This window comes from Manduca sexta, chromosome 11 (assembly GCF_014839805.1).
Source record: "Manduca sexta isolate Smith_Timp_Sample1 chromosome 11, JHU_Msex_v1.0, whole genome shotgun sequence".
Classification (NCBI taxonomy): Eukaryota; Metazoa; Arthropoda; class Insecta; order Lepidoptera; family Sphingidae; genus Manduca; species Manduca sexta.
Genome location: NC_051125.1, coordinates 8,507,513 through 8,525,223, shown reverse-complemented (window position 1 = coordinate 8,525,223; position 17,711 = coordinate 8,507,513). Strand labels below are relative to the sequence as shown.

The window sequence follows — 17,711 nt, the reverse complement described above, 5'->3', positions numbered from 1 at the left end:
TTTTCAATTTCAACTACCATTTCTACTTTATAAATATTTTTTTAACAAAGTGGCAACCCTATTATCTGTGCGTAATAGTGAAAGCTTCAATATTCGATGCTGCATAAGTAATGCATTGTTGGAAAACTGTACGATAAATTAGATTCCATACATAAAGGACGGTGGTCGAACACAAATTAAATTCAAAGCACTCACTTGCTATAAATAAGAAGGGCTTCGGAGCTTGAATATGCAAAAAAAAATCATCAGCCTTTCTGAGCTGAAATAAGTGACTGCATATAAGTGAAATAAGGTCGAAATAAAAAACAATCTAAATATCGCTTTTGAAGAAATGTGACAGATAATAAAGGAAATCGACATTGATTTCAATATAATTTGCATAAAGTATACTGTGTTATGTCTTATTCATAGTCGATTCACAATAAAGAGAATTCAAATGGACTCAAATCATATTTATTATACTATAAGGTAACAGAGCTACTGATAACCCACTTAATTTTAAATTCTCGGTAACGGCACTACTGATGGCCCAGTAATTTTAAAATCTTCGTTAAAAAAAATCTGAAAATATATTAAAATAAACGTTTGATTACATTCAAACATACCATTGCATATTATAAAGTTGAATGATAAAAAACGTACTTAGTATGCCTTTGCATTACAATACAATATAAAAACATAAGCAATGGATGATGGACCATATTAAGAACCGGGTTATCTTGAGTCCCTCTACCCTACAAGTATTATTATATATAATAATATCAGCCCTGTATTATATACTTGCCCACTGCTGAGCACGGGCCTCCTCTACTACTGAGAGGGATTAGGCTTTAGTCCACCACGCTGGCCTAGTGCGGATTGATAGACTTCACACACCTTCGAAATTCCTATAGAGAACTTCTCAGATGTGCATGTTTCCTCACGATGTTTCCCTTCAACGTTAAAGCGAACGATAAATTCACAAAGAATACACACATGATCATTTAGAAAAATCAGAAGTGTGTGCCCTTGGGATTTGAACCTGCGGACATTCGTCTTGGCAGTCCGTTCCACACCCAACTAGGCTATCGCCGCTTACAAATATTATTAAATACATATTAGGTAAAGAGTTTGTTCACATTTTCAATATATTATGCTCTTTAAATAAAATGAAAATGTGTGTATGTATCGGCTAGTATAGAGCTCACTGGCCTTAATCCGCAGTAAGGCCGAAAATATTTCCAAAAACTAGCACAATACAGTCCTCGTAACAAAAACCATAAATCTGATCCGTTCAAAGGCAATATTTAGAAAACTTAGTTGACAAAGTTGTTTATTTATCAGAAGCAATTCGTCTTACCCGATCATAATTGAAATCTCTAACAAGTAAGGAAGTTAAATGAATAGCGAAGTTTTTCTGCCGGTTGTCTCCCGGTTAGTTTGCTACAAATAAATTAATGTTACGAATCCTCGTACGTACAAAATAGCGTTTTTCTATAAAATTGTCTGTATCCCTAAAAGACTATAAAAATAATCATAATTTTCAATAGAACAATCAGACAATGTACATGAAATATTGGAATTGGATAACGTGTGAATGTAACGTATATATAATAATATCAGCCCTGTATTACACACTGTCCCACTGCTGGGCACGGGCTTCCTCTTCTACTGAGAAGTATTAGGCCTCCGTTCACCACGCCGACCTAGTGCGGATTGGTAGACTTCACACACACTCATAATTTAATATAAACTAAGCATCGGAAAAATCCTTTCGAAATCAAAGTTAGGCATTTTTGATTTGTGTTTATATAGAATTAATAAAAAAAATAAACCTTATTTACTTATACAGTAAGGCCTAAAATCCACATAAAACAAAACAAAAAACCATCACTAGAAAATAAACACGTGTCGCGTTATCTTACATGTTTACTTAAATAATTAATTTGTATGTACATACAAAGTTATTCCCATTCATAACTATAATCACACGCGCACACTTGACTTAGAATTTAGAACAATCTAGATAAAATCATTGTTTTTAACTCCTGTACACGAAAATTGTGTGTTTAAAATTATGTAAATTTAGGGCTAACGCAAGCGGGGAAATTTTGTTTCCAATAGTATAAAAGTTTTCAGAAACTAATCTGTATGACTAATCATACTTGCTGGTGGTAGGATATATTTTATATCCAGCCTTATTAAAACCCACCACAGGCCGACATAGTTGTGTTGACTGCCGAGGGGTAATCATCTCTCGTCAGTCGACATTCTATTGGACCTCACTCCACTTACCATCAGGTGCAGTTGGGTCAATTTACCGTGGCTCTATAAAAATGAGCCCCTATGGCCGGTTTTAACACCTTGTGTACAATGGTCGCTATTCAGGTGGATATAAAATATACCCTACCACCAGCATATTTTATAATAACAGTATATTTTTCATATATTCATATATTTTCAAAAGCTCATTTACAACACTCACAAGACCTCCATTATTATTTAACATGCCCAAAAGAACATACTAGAACATTCATTTAGAGTAATATAAATACTTTAATAACTGACATATTTTTTACAAAGATATCAAGCACCATTTTGAAACTCAAACTAACCTAACAAAACAAACAATTACACGTTTTGACGCACGCATTCCTAACTGGGTAACGCGTTTCATCATCGCCCACTCTTGGCCAAATAAACCTGACGACGTTAAGAATTAAATAAATAATGGTTCACCCTCATATAAATGACATACGTACGTGTCGCATATTCTGCGATTTCACAATGGAATCATAACTTATGACATCCCGTTCCCCGTTGATCTAGAATCATGAAATTTTTAAGATAACAACAAATGTCACGGAAACAATTTGAAAACCGTGAATATGTACTTATACACTTAGATACCATACAAACATTATACAGAACCCTCGGTGCGTGAATCCAACTCACACTCGTCTCGTTTTTCTATTACCCGGTCTAAGATTCGAACCTAAAATCTCAAAGTTCATAGTCCATCGCTGCTCCAAACCCAATGAGGCAAACAGAATCGTAACTGTTTTTTAATACTTTTTAATCAATAATAAAAGCAACGCACTGAATATGATCACATTAGCTTACAATGTCGATGTTTCAAATGGGTATAAAATATAGTATTCTTTTTCATACCTCCAGCAACCCAGAAATAAATGTATGTTATGGTGACAAATGTCCTTAACAAATTATAGCGAAACGGCTGATACTTTACAGGCCAATAAAGCCGGTATTCGAATGGCAACAATATTTCATTAACACTGCCAGACTCTCGACCTAAAATCTGTATGTAGGTCGGTGGGCGTCCCTATAAAAGCGAATTCAAGGCGCCATATCCCCTAAGCCTCTCCATAGAGATGGGACGAACAAAAAATCGAAATGTAAATGGTTTGAAAGTTTCTCTTTATTTAACGTTCACTGGTGGTAGATCCCTCATATCCGAGAGACCACCAGAGCAGATATCACCGCAATGTCTATTTCTGCCGCCAAGCAGCAGTGTTTAGTCACTGTTGTGTTCCGGTTTAAAGGACATTGTAGCCACTACTGGACATAGTAAGACTTAACATCATGTCTCAGGATGGCGAGCGCAGTAGAATACCAAACAATACTATGTAATTCAAGGTGTTTAATGGAGTTTTACTGTTTCTGGGCGGTCGTATCGCTTACCATCAGACGAACGACAAGCTCGTCACGTCATTCAAAGCAATGAAAAAAAAAATCATTCGTGCCTCTATTGATAACTAACAACTAATGGGTTCTTAGTACATAAAAGTACTTTTGTACATAAAAGACACAGTTTTAGTCCTTTTTTTACTTTATAGATGTGACCATATCTTCAACGCGAAGATTAAGCTTTGATAAAATTGCCGTTCTAAATAAAGCAATAAATCCATACGGATTGCAACCATTGTTGATATAAGAATTGCAATCGCAATATCTAGGAAATCTTTGTGTACATTGCAAACAAAAAAATAAGAGTCCAGTTTATTATGTATGCATAGAAATATTTTTGCTTTTAAATCTAAAGTACTAATATAAGTGCTGTTTCCATCTTGTTATATTTTTACCTGCCATGGCAAAATGGTTACAGAGGACGCGATTTTAATAATATAGCATCAATATAATGCTAATTCGTTATCATCGGAATAATGTAGGTCTATCAAGTATATATCTGCCAAATAGGGAATGCGATAAATCCCAACATATCAAGGCGAATTTTTCATGTTCACTTTATAGAGACCCATGCTTAATATTTAGAAGTTACACAGACGCTATCAACTTGTTGCCTAAAAACACTACAATACTACAAAACGGACATGGCTGAAAAACTATGAACACTACACTAGTGTAGTATTTCTCTGGAATAAGTTTACACCTAAGCAACACCTTATTATACTGTTAAGAGGATGTTATTCCTGTTCTTGAACATTTTACATCACCATTTGCAAGCCTTAAATGTATGTCAACCCACGACCCTTGCAAGAAACATAAACATCCCACGCGTAAACGTAACACTGGATCGTGAATGGAAGGTCATTGCGCCTGATTCGGCATTAACGCATCACCTCATTCCTCTTTACCTACTTAAATGTCGTAAAATTTGCAAAGAGATTACGAATAGAACTGAGATAATGTTTTGTTTAGGCTCTACTTAACACCCCACGTGCAGGATTTGGTGCCTAATTGAGACGTCATTTTCGCTCCGTTTCACGCGTAATTTATGGCACTTTTATTCACTTTTATTGGCAAAGGAAGTGTGTCGGGTCATCTGGTCTATTTGGAGGTAATTTGATTACGATTTTTATGTCAGTACGGCGTGTGCCCGGTTGTGTAATTCTTATTTATGAAAGGTTATAACTAATTACCTTAGCTCGTGGCTCTACCCGCGTAACTCTACAAACTGTTATAGCCTATTTTAACGCCTAAATAGATGATTATGAAAAAAGTGACAATGTGTTTTGTATCAAAAATCTACCATTTATGAAATAAATAAACTAATAAACTCAATGTATTTCTTATAGTCTATTATTCAACGAATTTGCACATTGACAAACATATTTTCAGTTACGGCGCAGTAGAAACTGAAGCTTTAAATATATTAAACTAACTAGTTTATCTAGAACAAGATCGGATTCTTACGCAAATTGGAAAGGCCATTCCGCGCCGAACTCGAATTGGTAGCTTAAAAGGAACAAGATATTGGGACTGCGGAATTTAAAAAACGAATTTTATCGAATCGTACCTAAGGTTATTATGAACTAGCACTTTCTCGCGGCTTCGTTCGTGTGAGAAAGATTTTCTGGAATAAAAGTCGCTATATAATTTTCCAGGGCGTAAATTTGCTAGTGTTTCTAACTGGAAAATTTCATTTTTCTCCCGCCCATATATGAAAAATAAACAGCCTATTTTATTAATGATTAAAATTATCAATTTGTAGGTAATATTTATCGAGTATCAAATACATTCCAACATAAAGAGATTTAATAATTATTTTGTGTCAATAATGCTTTGACAATAATTTTCACCCTCAAATGACTGCGTCATATTGTTTACTTCGAAAATATGACCGCATACCCACGTCGGATTTGCAAAACCCAGTTTACAAAGCCATACATTTCGTATAGGCGGGAAAAACCCAATAAGCCACACTTCGTCATCATTTTTACCAAATACAATATGACAATAGAGTGGATTAAACTTTTATCATTAATATCAACCCTATATGATATACTGTACCACTGCTAGGCACGGGCCTCCTCTACTTTCGAGAGGGATTAGGTCTTAGTCCACCACGCTGGCCTAGTGCGGATTGGCAGCATTAATATGCTAACAGCAAAGTAATTAATAACATCAGTTCGGGTAAAAGAGTTCGTGGAGTCGACCGTACCAGAGCGTTGGATGTCAAATAACTGAAATTCTAAATATCAATTTCAAAAATTGATTAAGATACTTTTGGAAGTATTCCAATTCGTAAACACAGGAAGTTTAGTGAAGCAAATCATCTTAAATTCTCTACCTACTAAATTATGAAATTTTGCCTAGCTGATACAAGCGTCTTGAAATACAGGTAAGACGTCCAACAATCTGAAATATTAGACAGGTTGATATTTTGACGGCTACTTACACTTAGGGTTGCCTCACAAATTCATTTATCACGTCTTAGGCATGAATTTGCATTGATGGGCTGCTGATGAAGGTTAACACGTGCGGACAGGGTGATAATTTAAAAGGGTCAGGTAATGTTCGGCAGGGCTTTAACCTCGCGTGTCCTTTGCATAGATCCGCTTAATCCTCTCAAATTTGAATCTTATAATCCTGTAGTTTTATAGAGGATAACTAGTGGATTTTCATTTGTTAGTTTAGCGTCGTATTTTAGAACACGGATGACGTGCTTAGTAATAAAGTTTATTTTTTCAAAATTATTATGTAGTAAATTATGTAGTAATCTTTGCCGATTTAAGAGTTCTTATATAATTCGCATAGATTTTATTATTAAAATATGTAACTTTTTAAGTAACACATCATTTGGAATCAATTTTGGATTTTTTCTCGTAAACTGTCTTAACAGCTTTGTGTTTTATAAACTCTTATAAGTACTAAGCTACTGAATACTACAAAATTTGAAATTGTTATAAAACTACGAACAACAAATTAAATACAGACACGATCATTTCTTTCATCCCAAAAGGGGTAGGCAGAACCGCAACTTGTGCACCCACTTTCCGCTGTGTGTAATAAATTCCATGACATGATAGAGCCCATATCGGACACAAATTCCAAACTCTGACCCGATACTAAATAGAAACACCCAAAATCATTACGCCCTCCCCGAAGATCGAAACCCGAGACTTGAGCACTGCAAGCGTAAATAGGTACAACTACGCCATCAAGGTAGACTCTCAAAATACTCAGAATAAAATAAAAGAACAGCATTAAAAAAATTAAGGGATACTTACACTAAAACACCTGAAATTTTGTTAAAACATTTTTCTAATACTCGTGTTGCTAAACTAAAAAGGTCTAACGACATCACTATTCACTAGGAGCCTTTCGTTAGCAACTAGAAATACCTATTCAGAAAAGGCTAAAAAGGCCTGAAAATAAAATCTCCAGAATTTTATCAACTACTTCACGCGCTACCTTTTTTTATAATTATCTTCACTGAATAGAGAGTAAATTATTATTATAGAGACTGACGAAGAATATAAAAAACTTCGCCATGTGATAAAATATGGAACTAATTTCTTATTTTGATCAGGATGTAAATCACTCGCCTCACTCGCGGTACGACATTGCTTTGTGTTCCTGGATTTGAAACCCTGTTCGAGCAGTGATATTAGGTTTTCCTATCAATATCAGTCCGAAGTCTGGAATTTGTGCCCGATATGGCGATAGACTCGCTTCCTATCACACCGTGGGACACAAGCCACAGGCAAAAAGTGGGTCCAATGTTTGCACCTCTGCCTGCCCCTTCAAGGGCAAAGGCATGATGTGTGTATGCTGTAAATTATATTATGTACATACATGTAAAAATAAAACCTACGAATTCTAGTACAATATTTTTGAAACTTTACCAAGAATATTGATGATTCGTCTTATATTCTGTTGTAATCACGATTAGTAAAATATTTTTATACACACTGTTAGGTGTTAAGTGTAATAAAGCGTTAAGTCTTAGATACTTTATCGGTAAACGAAACCTGATATACGGTCAGGTACTAAAAACGAACACAAAGGGCTTTGTAAGAGTACCATACCCTTTACCTGGTCCTAGTAATGAATATCAAGTGGAAGTTTCTGTGGAGGGTCTATCTAATCAACTTCACTGCACCTTTAATACTAATATAAAACTTATACTAAGAGACTGATAGGACATACTGTAAGTATCAGAACGAAAACACAAATTTTCTGTTAGTTATTTAAATCTTTAATGAAATGAAATGAAATGATTTATTTGAATCTGTAAAATGTTATACATTATTTAGATTCCGTCAATATTAACTCTACCACCAGTTCGGAAAGCAGTTTTCACCAGAGAAGAACGGGCAAGAAACTCTGGTGTTGCTCTTTTCAATCAGTGTAGGGTAAAGACTACAGTACATGATAAAGTAAGAAGAAAAAAAAACAAAAAAAGTTTAGAGCAGTTCATTTATAGGCTCGTGAAATAAGGAATAAATTAATTAAATTTTTTATATGACTGCACAACCCTCTCAGGAATCATGAAATTTCTCTATTATCCTTATAATTATTTCCTCCCAGTACCTCTAACAATTAGAAATTAGAAATGTAATGTAAAATTAGAAATGAAAATATAAATAACTAATATTTCGTTAGTTAAAAAAACGAGTAAGGTTTTTATCGGTGCTCCGCATAGTGGCTTCACTGCATGTTAAACGAAGTGATGCCCAAAGAAACTGCCGGCAAAAGATATAAGCAACCCCGACGATCGCGACAGTCATGCCGGCCTGCATAATTGCTTAGAGAAAGTTATAGGAGGAAATATATCTTACAGAAGCAAATTACCAGGACAGAAAGTTACCTATAATATGTAAATTTAAGAACGTGTTATATTATGTGCCAAATGTCATCCAAATCTGTTTAACAATTACTGCGTTTACTTCTAAAAAAACAACCAAACACATAAACATTTTTACAAACAATAAGTTACATTAATGCTCGTACTACCGAGTAAGATTACTGCACAAAGATAGCAGCATCTACATGTTTCAATCTGTACTCCTTACCACAGAGTCTAAATAGGCTTGATTCTTTGACGACCTCGTAAATCAACATCAACTCCGAAAATCACACTTCAAACATTCGAAGGAAAACGTAAGCACCTAATTTACACTTTTTTACCTAAAATATTCAGTGTTGCAATAACAAGTCCTTTTTTATGTAAATCAACGTTAATATTACTCGTAAATAACTTTCTTGAATGAGGTTTTTTCCTAAGGGTTTTGTTGGTACGTTAAATTTTCTTTCTTCACCTCATCTCGAATTTTAATGAGGCTTAACATAAAAAATCAATTTGTTTCGTGTCAATCGCTGTCGCACACAAGCCGTCGGATGTCGATCAATTACTCAATGTCTGTGAAAGCTCGGCTTCTGATTACCGTCTAAATGGTCGTGACACCAGCCTTCGACCTACCATCTCATCATTTGTCTTTCATTTTTGGTGACATCTTCATTTGAGACTTCAAAGGGTCCTTTTGACTTCCGCAATAAATCCTTTTCGAGAGCCCTCGGAATTTTTTGGTGAAACAAAAAATGTGCGATGTTGTGTAATGTTTCTTTGTGACTGCTGGCCAAATTATTAAACGTATATTTTTTATGAAATGCGATTATGATTTTTAGTGTTCTAATTAAAATTATCGGTGACTTCCTGCACTGTCATTTCGCCAATTACAAGTATTTTTAATTTGTCACTGTGCATCAAAGTTATTGTTAAATAAAAGTAATATTACAATTATTATTAACAAAAATATTGATTAACCACGTAACTCTACTGAGTTACGTGGTTAATCAATATGTGCCCTACTGCACTGAAACAAGATTAGCGAAACGTAGTCCAATATACTTTATAGTTTATACTTTAGAAGTAATGACACCACGATAACATATTCGCCTTTACTCTTTTTGGTTTCCAAAAAAGCAAATACACAAGAAGATGCAATTATACGTTTCCAAATTCCCTTCGCTGCAACTAACGCAGTTAACATATCTAATTTATCTTTACACAGATACGAGGAGACAACAGTGGGCCCGCCGTCGTCAGATAATGGACTCCACTTCCTGAGCAGCTGTGACCCGATGACCTCACGCATCAAAATGCCTTATCAACGAACTATTACCAGCCTCTTATTGACCGAACAGTTCTGGGATGTTTATCAGTCACGAACGAAACCCGCGCGCGTCCCCACCTAATCATGATCAATGGAGTCATTAACAGTGCATCGCTTGTGGACGAATGATGTGCGTTGATCTGCTAAGATGGGTGATTTATTTCCGAGTATACCGAAGAGTACGTTCGCGAGTGAGGTAGAAGGGAACTGGAGCGGGGGCAAGGGTTTGGAAGACTACAAGTCTGATGCGGATTTGGCCGCCGTGGAGTTGTTTAGGGATTACCCAGAACCGCTGTTGAGGTTCGCGTCGGCTTGCTGTGTGCTGTTCATGTTGGTCGGAATCCCTGGCAATCTGATCACAATTATCGCACTTGCGCGCTGCAAGAAAGTAAGTTCTGAATTCTCATAATTTGTATGCAATCCCTAAAACATCAACCACGAAGTTTATATATATTTTGTATAGCTTGCTATAATTATTAACGGCTTATAGATGTCTTAGTAATTAAGATAAATAATGCTCTTTTATACAGCAAAAGTTCCGTGAAAATATAAAAGTAGGTTATTTAATAGCACCGAACAAATAAGTAAAAATATTAAAATTAAAACACGATGAAAAGTCTTAAGAGAACTTGCAAATCTGCCACCGAGTCTCTCTTTAAACTGTTCCATTGTGAAGAAAAGGTGCAAACCACTTAAATACTTACTATGCACCATTAAACTTTCCAACTCCGACGTTATATATTTTAAATCAATCTTGCAATGGTTACAAAGAACCGTAGCAATAAGATATTTAATCAGTAACTTAATTCTGGAATTAATTGTGTCTAAATAACCAATTAATCATTAATAAATAAAATGCGAAATAATTATTGTAATGGCATGACGCGATAAAGTAATTTATTTAACCTTCATTTTTAAAGTTATCAATTCATTAGCATTGCAGTCGCTTCCTTTTGTATTATTATTTAATAAACATATAAATAATCAATTCGTTATCCCGCTGTTAAACGATGATTTCCATAAATCATCTATAATTTTAATGAAAAGTAATATAAAGTACAATACTTAGATAGTTAACACATTGTAGTCTAGTTCTGGTTACTTACCATATTTATACAAAGGTACATTAAATTAGTTATACAAAAATATAATTTGAATCATAAAATTAAATTATTCGACTTCATATAATTATTTATTGCAGCACAAAATAAAAATTATCTGCGTCTGAAATATTCAAATACTTCGAAAATGTTGCGTGGAGCGTTTAATGGGCCAAAGGTTTACGTAGACCCAGCTTTAAATATTAATTTCCGAAAGGTCTCTTATCTATAGTGACTGTTGTCCGAAAAATCTCTTCTGACTAATATTATTTGCCCAACTACAATGGGACCCAAATGAATACTATTTACGCGATAAGACGCATTACATTGCTGCAGTACAAATACATTAAGCATTTTCTATTGAAAGTTATTAAGTTTTTAGCTAGTAACTAATCTATCAAATTATTTTATAAAATACATTATACCACAAAATCATGACTTAAAAAGGAAGATGAATATTAAAGATTTTTTGTTCCATAAAGCCATTTGACAAATTCATAATAATATTTAATTATAATTATAAATCTTATTATTTATCTATTACATTCATCTATGGACATAGGTATCTATTATACTTGGATTCAGTTATGGCAAAATGTACTAATTTACAAATAAGAAAAAGTGATTCATATTTAATACGCAATTAATCCAAATGTGACACTTTACTGTTCAGCAAAACTCGCCAATATCTATTTAAATAGATAGATAATTCTTTATTGAACACCACATAAGTGAAAACAAAATTATACATATATACCTATACTGATAAAGCATGAACCAATCGAAGTACATATTTTTTTTAAGAAAGAAAAATCAAATAACAATTTTTAAACAAATAACAATCCACAAATGTTATAAAAGTAGTTGATACATTTTGGCATATCTCAATATAATATTGTTAGTTAATTAATAATAAATTTTATTAAAATTTTGAGGTTATTACGAACGAGAACTTAAAAAAGATTAACATTGGAGACTTAATTATAATTCCCAAGTCGATTATGTATTCTTATTTCTGATTTAAAAACATAATAATAAAAATACTTTCGGGTTCAACGACGCTTGCATTCAGTAAGCACATACTTTTATCGCTTTAAAAAGCGGCACACGTACATAACCTCAAACTATTTCGATGATAATTGTGTCACAAACTTAAAACAACCAAGATAAAACTACTCTACTAAAACAACGTTAGAGAATGTTTGTTTGTTTATTGATAAGCGACGGTCAGCGAGTGGCAGGGACAAATGATAACACTGACACGGTACATCGCAAATATTTGAGTATTTAATTATGTATTAAGACTGATTCTAAGGACATCCCCTTGCTAGGGAATCGTTAATCAGTTTTTAACTAATCGTTGTTTTTCTTTGTGGTATTTAATTTAAGTTAATAGCTTATACAAAATGTCTTTATTAACCGTTAATTTATTTTGATATGATTGGTTACTTTCGTTAGAGATGGTTACTTTTTAAGACATTTTTGTTTATTCGAGCACAGACAAGTGAACCTGCACCTGATGGTAAGTGGAGTGTGGTCCAATAGAATGTCGAATGACAAGAGATGATTACCCCTCGGCAGTCGACACCATTATGCCGGCCTGTTAGAACCGGTTATATACAGGCTGATCCCGGAATGCGACACACACATGGGCTACTATGGCAGGTTTTAACACCTTGTGTACGGTGCTCGCTATATAAAGTTTTGTTTCACTTTAAAATATAACTTTTATATAACTATTTACGTGGAATCAGTCACGTAAACATACTTTGCGTTATGAATTATACTATAATATGATTATACCGCCATATTATTTCCCACAAAAATATTTTGTATGGTAAAGAACCTATTAGACCAATGTATACAATTCGTTTAATTGATTCTAATAACATAATGCTATTATTTCGGAGTCACCTTTGTGGTATCCAATTCGACGGAATATTGCCTAAATGATTTTCATAAATATTCCAGCTTGTTCATTTATCATTGTTTTAATTCGAATACGATTAAATCAAAAATTATTCAACACCATCAAAGTAAAATTTTAATAATATTAATAAATACGTCAAGAATAATTTGTCTAGCCGTAAATGCAACTTGTTTTGATCACTTTTTAAATACGAGCATCGCAAAGTAACCTCACTACATGGTAACATACTACACTGTTTTGTTAAATACGAATTTAAAAGTTTCATATTAATGATAGTGATACCTGATAACAATTCACGGAATTACCACACACTAGGCTATCACCGCCACCTTCAGGTATATACAAGACTATTTCATAAAATAATATTTTTATTTCTAATAAATAATTACAACAAAGACGTGTCCTCGGTCTTGAATAATTCTAAATGGTTACTAAAGGTATCCAAACATACCAATTATCTATATTAATGTAGATATAAATACTCAACTTATGATACCAATGCGTTACGAGAAATGTTTGTATGAAATCCCATACGATTACTGGGAACTCATTAGATTATTATAACATTCTAATTCCCGATAACAAATGATCAATATCCATTTAGTAAATTCCCCAATCCATATTGTTGGCTTCCGAAAAGTACGTTTTTCTTAAAACAATTATTTAGATTTAAAATCATTACGCGAAGTCACCGTCGTTTCGTCTTTATATAAAAAAAATACAGAATATATGAAACATCAAGCATACAATGTTACAATATACAGGGAGTCATCAATGCCTATACCACAGTCTAGGAAGGAAAATTAAAGTAAACTAGTATATTATACCCATTATTTAATTGAGTATTGTTTATAATGCTGTCCGATGCCAACCCGCGTTTTATACGTGCGATGAACGGTCTAAACCCTCTCATTAATAAAAACCTGTTCCCAGCAGTGGGACAGTCGAAGGTGTTATTATTATATTATTATTTGGTATGTATGACAAGTCGAAACAAAAACGGTGTTTGAAAAGTAGGTAATGTTTGCTTACATTTATTTTTTCCTACCTTGAACAGTCTTGACAAATATTTATGACACACTCTTTACGATTTAAATGCGGAAATGAACACACGAGCCACGACCGCTATTTAACTCAGTAAATTTAATTAATTTCTAAGTAAATTCTATTGTTTTACAAAACCACACTAATAAACTTTGAAAATAAACATTACATCGATCATAAAGTTAACACGCAGCTGCGATTTAATTTATTGTCTTTAGTGATAAATGTGACAATCAATGTATTGAAATATTACGATCCGTTCCTCTATTGGGCTAGGTCAGTGCTCACATTGTCAGTGAAGTACATATAAGCTATATTTGCTATTGGTAGAATATTTATATCCGCCCGAATAACGAACACCGTACATAATGTTTATTTCCCGCCATAGAGGCACCCGTAAGCGTTGTGTTCCAGAATTAGCATGTGTATACCCAGCTTCAAATAGGCCGGCATAATTGTATTGATTATCGTGGAATAATCATCCCTTGTCGACACTCTATCATTAGAAAGAAAGAAAGAATTGAAAGAAAGAAGTAATAATCACTTTACTTACCATCAGGTGCAGTGACATCAATTTCAATCACCTGCAAAAAATGTAGGCAAAATTGCGTGTGGTCACACATCGTTATCTTTAGTCGTATATATGATCTGTTATCTACAGAGACCTAGGATACGCAACGCTAATCCTAAAATATGACAGTAAAGTAGGCTTGATTTTTAATATCTTCAGGTATTACGTCACATTAAACATAATCAATCTTACTTATAAAAATTTCGCAAAGCTATGCTTAGTTAAAACACAAATTTACTCAGTCCCGCCATTTTGCCTCTTAATAAGTTTTAAATTAGTAAAACGGTGATGTTATTGACAGCTATTTGAACAATTTTGAACCACCACCTGTAACGCTAAACAATTTATAAGTAAAAATGAATAAGTACAGTGCAGTTAAATATAACGTCAACCAACGAGAGACGTATCTTCGATGGTTGCCGGTAATATACGGGATAGTCTTACTGGAGGTATTATGTCACGAGTGTTTTCAAACAGGCTGGCATAAATGTGTCGTCTGGCGAGTGATGATCACGCCTTTTTTTTCCCGCCCTCGCACCCACCACTACAACTCCTGTAATCCAGGATCAGCAGTGCCACACATTTTATGACACCAGGCGGTGAAGCTCGGCTCGGTCTCAGGGAAACTATGATCACGCCTTGTCAGTCGACACTCTATCTGGATCAAATGCCGCCTACCATCAGGCGCACTAAGGTCACTTTTTTATGACCGTAAAATTATCCCGATAAACGCTATAACAAGCTACTATGATAGGTTTTCATTGTATGAAGTTATTGTCGCTATCCAATTAGTAAAGAAATACAGGGTCATTTTGAGACTGCGTTAATAAATGAAATCACATAATTACCTTCTTTAAAATAACACCCTACAATAAGTTACTCGAACCGTAGATGTAATATAAAAAAGTGTAAGTTTCGAACAAAATAATAATAATCAATTACATGCAATTTTGAGTTTATATGTCCTAATGCCACACAGACAAATCGTCACTTGCGACAACATTACACTGTTAGTCAGAAATACAAGCAAACACACCACATTCCCTAAACTAGAAAATGAAAAAAAAACACCATAATAGTAAAACTGTGATTTTTGGGGAAAATATTCTTTAATCATATATGATTTTTGCGACAAAGTTAGAAGTAAAGTCGTGTATGTGGTTTCATTTATAAACACAATGTCGAAATTACACTGTATATATGTGGTATACAGCAACATATTTTCATAGTAAACGTATTCGTGTTCGATTTTTAAAATAAAACATATGCAATGCATATGCATAATGCAATCAACACAATCTTCACAGAGGAAACTATACCTATGCAATGTTAAATCGATAACTTTGTTCAGTCCATATCTGTGAAAGTCTCGGCTCATTAAACTACTCCAGTTAAATAAAGTTTTGCTTGTAACGTGATACATTTTATAAGTTTTATCCTAGCTTTATGTTTTATTGGAATATTATTTTCAACGCAATTAGTGCCCATAAATAAGTATTTTATTTTATAATATTTATATCGTGTAATATTTTTCGGTTTAATTTTTCTTATCCCATTCGCTCCGACTTCAACTACGTGAAGATTACAGTTAGTGCTTAATAAACCCAATTGTTTGAATTAAAGTAACAACTACATTTGAATTAGGATTCATAAAACACACCAGTATAGTACACAACACGTAAATCTTCCTATCTTCCAGGTCCGAAACGCGACAGCAGTGTTCATCATGAACTTGTCCTGCTCTGACCTTCTGTTCTGCTGCTTTAACCTGCCGCTCGCCGCGTCGACATTCTGGCGTCGGTCCTGGGCACACGGCAAGATCCTCTGCCGCATGTTCCCGTTGGCGAGATATGCCCTCGTCGCAGTCTCGCTATTCACCGTACTGGCAATCACCATCAACAGATACGTCATGATATCACATCCACGATTGTATCCTAAGTGAGTATACATATTCCAAGTTTAAAATTAACCAAATGCACAATATTCATAAGGTTTCTTAGAAGGCAAAAATAATCTTGCGCTATAGATTTTTAATTTCTTTTTTTTTGCTCTACAGGTTGTACAGACGCCAGTATCTTGCGGTGATGGTGGCAAGCACATGGGCATTCTCTTTCGGGGCGTTAATAGCCACTTGGCTGGAAAAGTGGGGCAGATTCGGGCTAGATCCCACCATAGGCTCCTGCTCCATACTTCCTGATCGCAATAACAGATCTCCAAAAGAATTCCTCTTCGTGGGGGCTTTTATGCTTCCCTGTTTGGCGATAGTCATATGCTATGCACGAATATTTTGCATAGTAAGGGATGCTGCTAGAAAATCACGAGCACCAGTTCGTAGAGCAAGACCGGGACTAGAAGACTCTGCAGTTGGGTCCGCTTCTACGGCAGTAGAACGATCACCAGGGCCTGAGAATGGTGCCAATCATAATCATATTTCAGCACCAAAAAGGGCTTTACTAGCCCCACCCGTACCACACTGCCCACCTACACCAGGTCCGGAACGATCATCATCTTCTGGAGTGGATACGTTAGACGGGCATGATGAGGAATGCGCTCTAGACGCTAAGCCTCGAACACCTAGTGGCGGCGAGACCGCCAAGCGACTACGTCAAGCAGCGTGTGTGCTCAAACGATCTCCAGCATCGGTCAGGCCTCCAAGACTGACGCCGAAAGATAGAAAATTACTAAAAATGATCATGGCCATAATGCTCTCTTTCTGGGTATGTTACCTACCGATAACATTAACGAAGATATTCCGCGAGTTTACTTCGCACCCAGCGGCGAATATAGCTGGCTACATCCTGATATACCTCACGACGTGCATCAACCCGATAATTTACGTTGTGATGTCCAGCGAGTATCGCCAGGCATACAAGAACTTGTTGATGTGCCGTCGGTGGGCGTGACGTTCACCAGGCGACGGCGCCTCCGAGAAGCGCCCGCCGTGACTTCGACAACCACCGGACTGCTTAAACCACTCGTGCAAATAACTGTACCAAAACATAAGAGCAAGGACAATCAAAATTAACTGCTCTAGTGATTGCGTTACCTGTGTATACGTGACTTTAGTTAAGGTGTGTTTCGATATATTGTATTTTATTATGTGTAATTGAGAACCGTCCGTGTAATGTGTGGATGGAACTGAATGAAATTGTAAAAGTTTTTATACTCGAACATTGTTTCAAGCGATACATAATGTGTGTACATAC

General features: G+C 35.0%; 1 protein-coding gene across 1 annotated transcript in view; it reads left to right on the top strand.

Annotated features, from left to right (window-relative positions):
- Positions 1-17,457, top strand: part of LOC115452698 (G-protein coupled receptor moody) — a 43,385-nt gene extending 25,928 nt beyond the window's left edge. Inside the window, exons 2-4 of the mRNA XM_037437513.1 lie at positions 9,759-10,248; positions 16,205-16,443; positions 16,562-17,457. Coding sequence (XP_037293410.1) covers positions 10,009-10,248; positions 16,205-16,443; positions 16,562-17,408 — 1,326 coding nt within the window. The 5' untranslated portion in view covers positions 9,759-10,008 and the 3' untranslated portion in view covers positions 17,409-17,457. The remainder of the gene's footprint in view (positions 1-9,758; positions 10,249-16,204; positions 16,444-16,561) is intronic.
- The last annotated feature ends 254 nt before the right edge of the window (positions 17,458-17,711 follow it).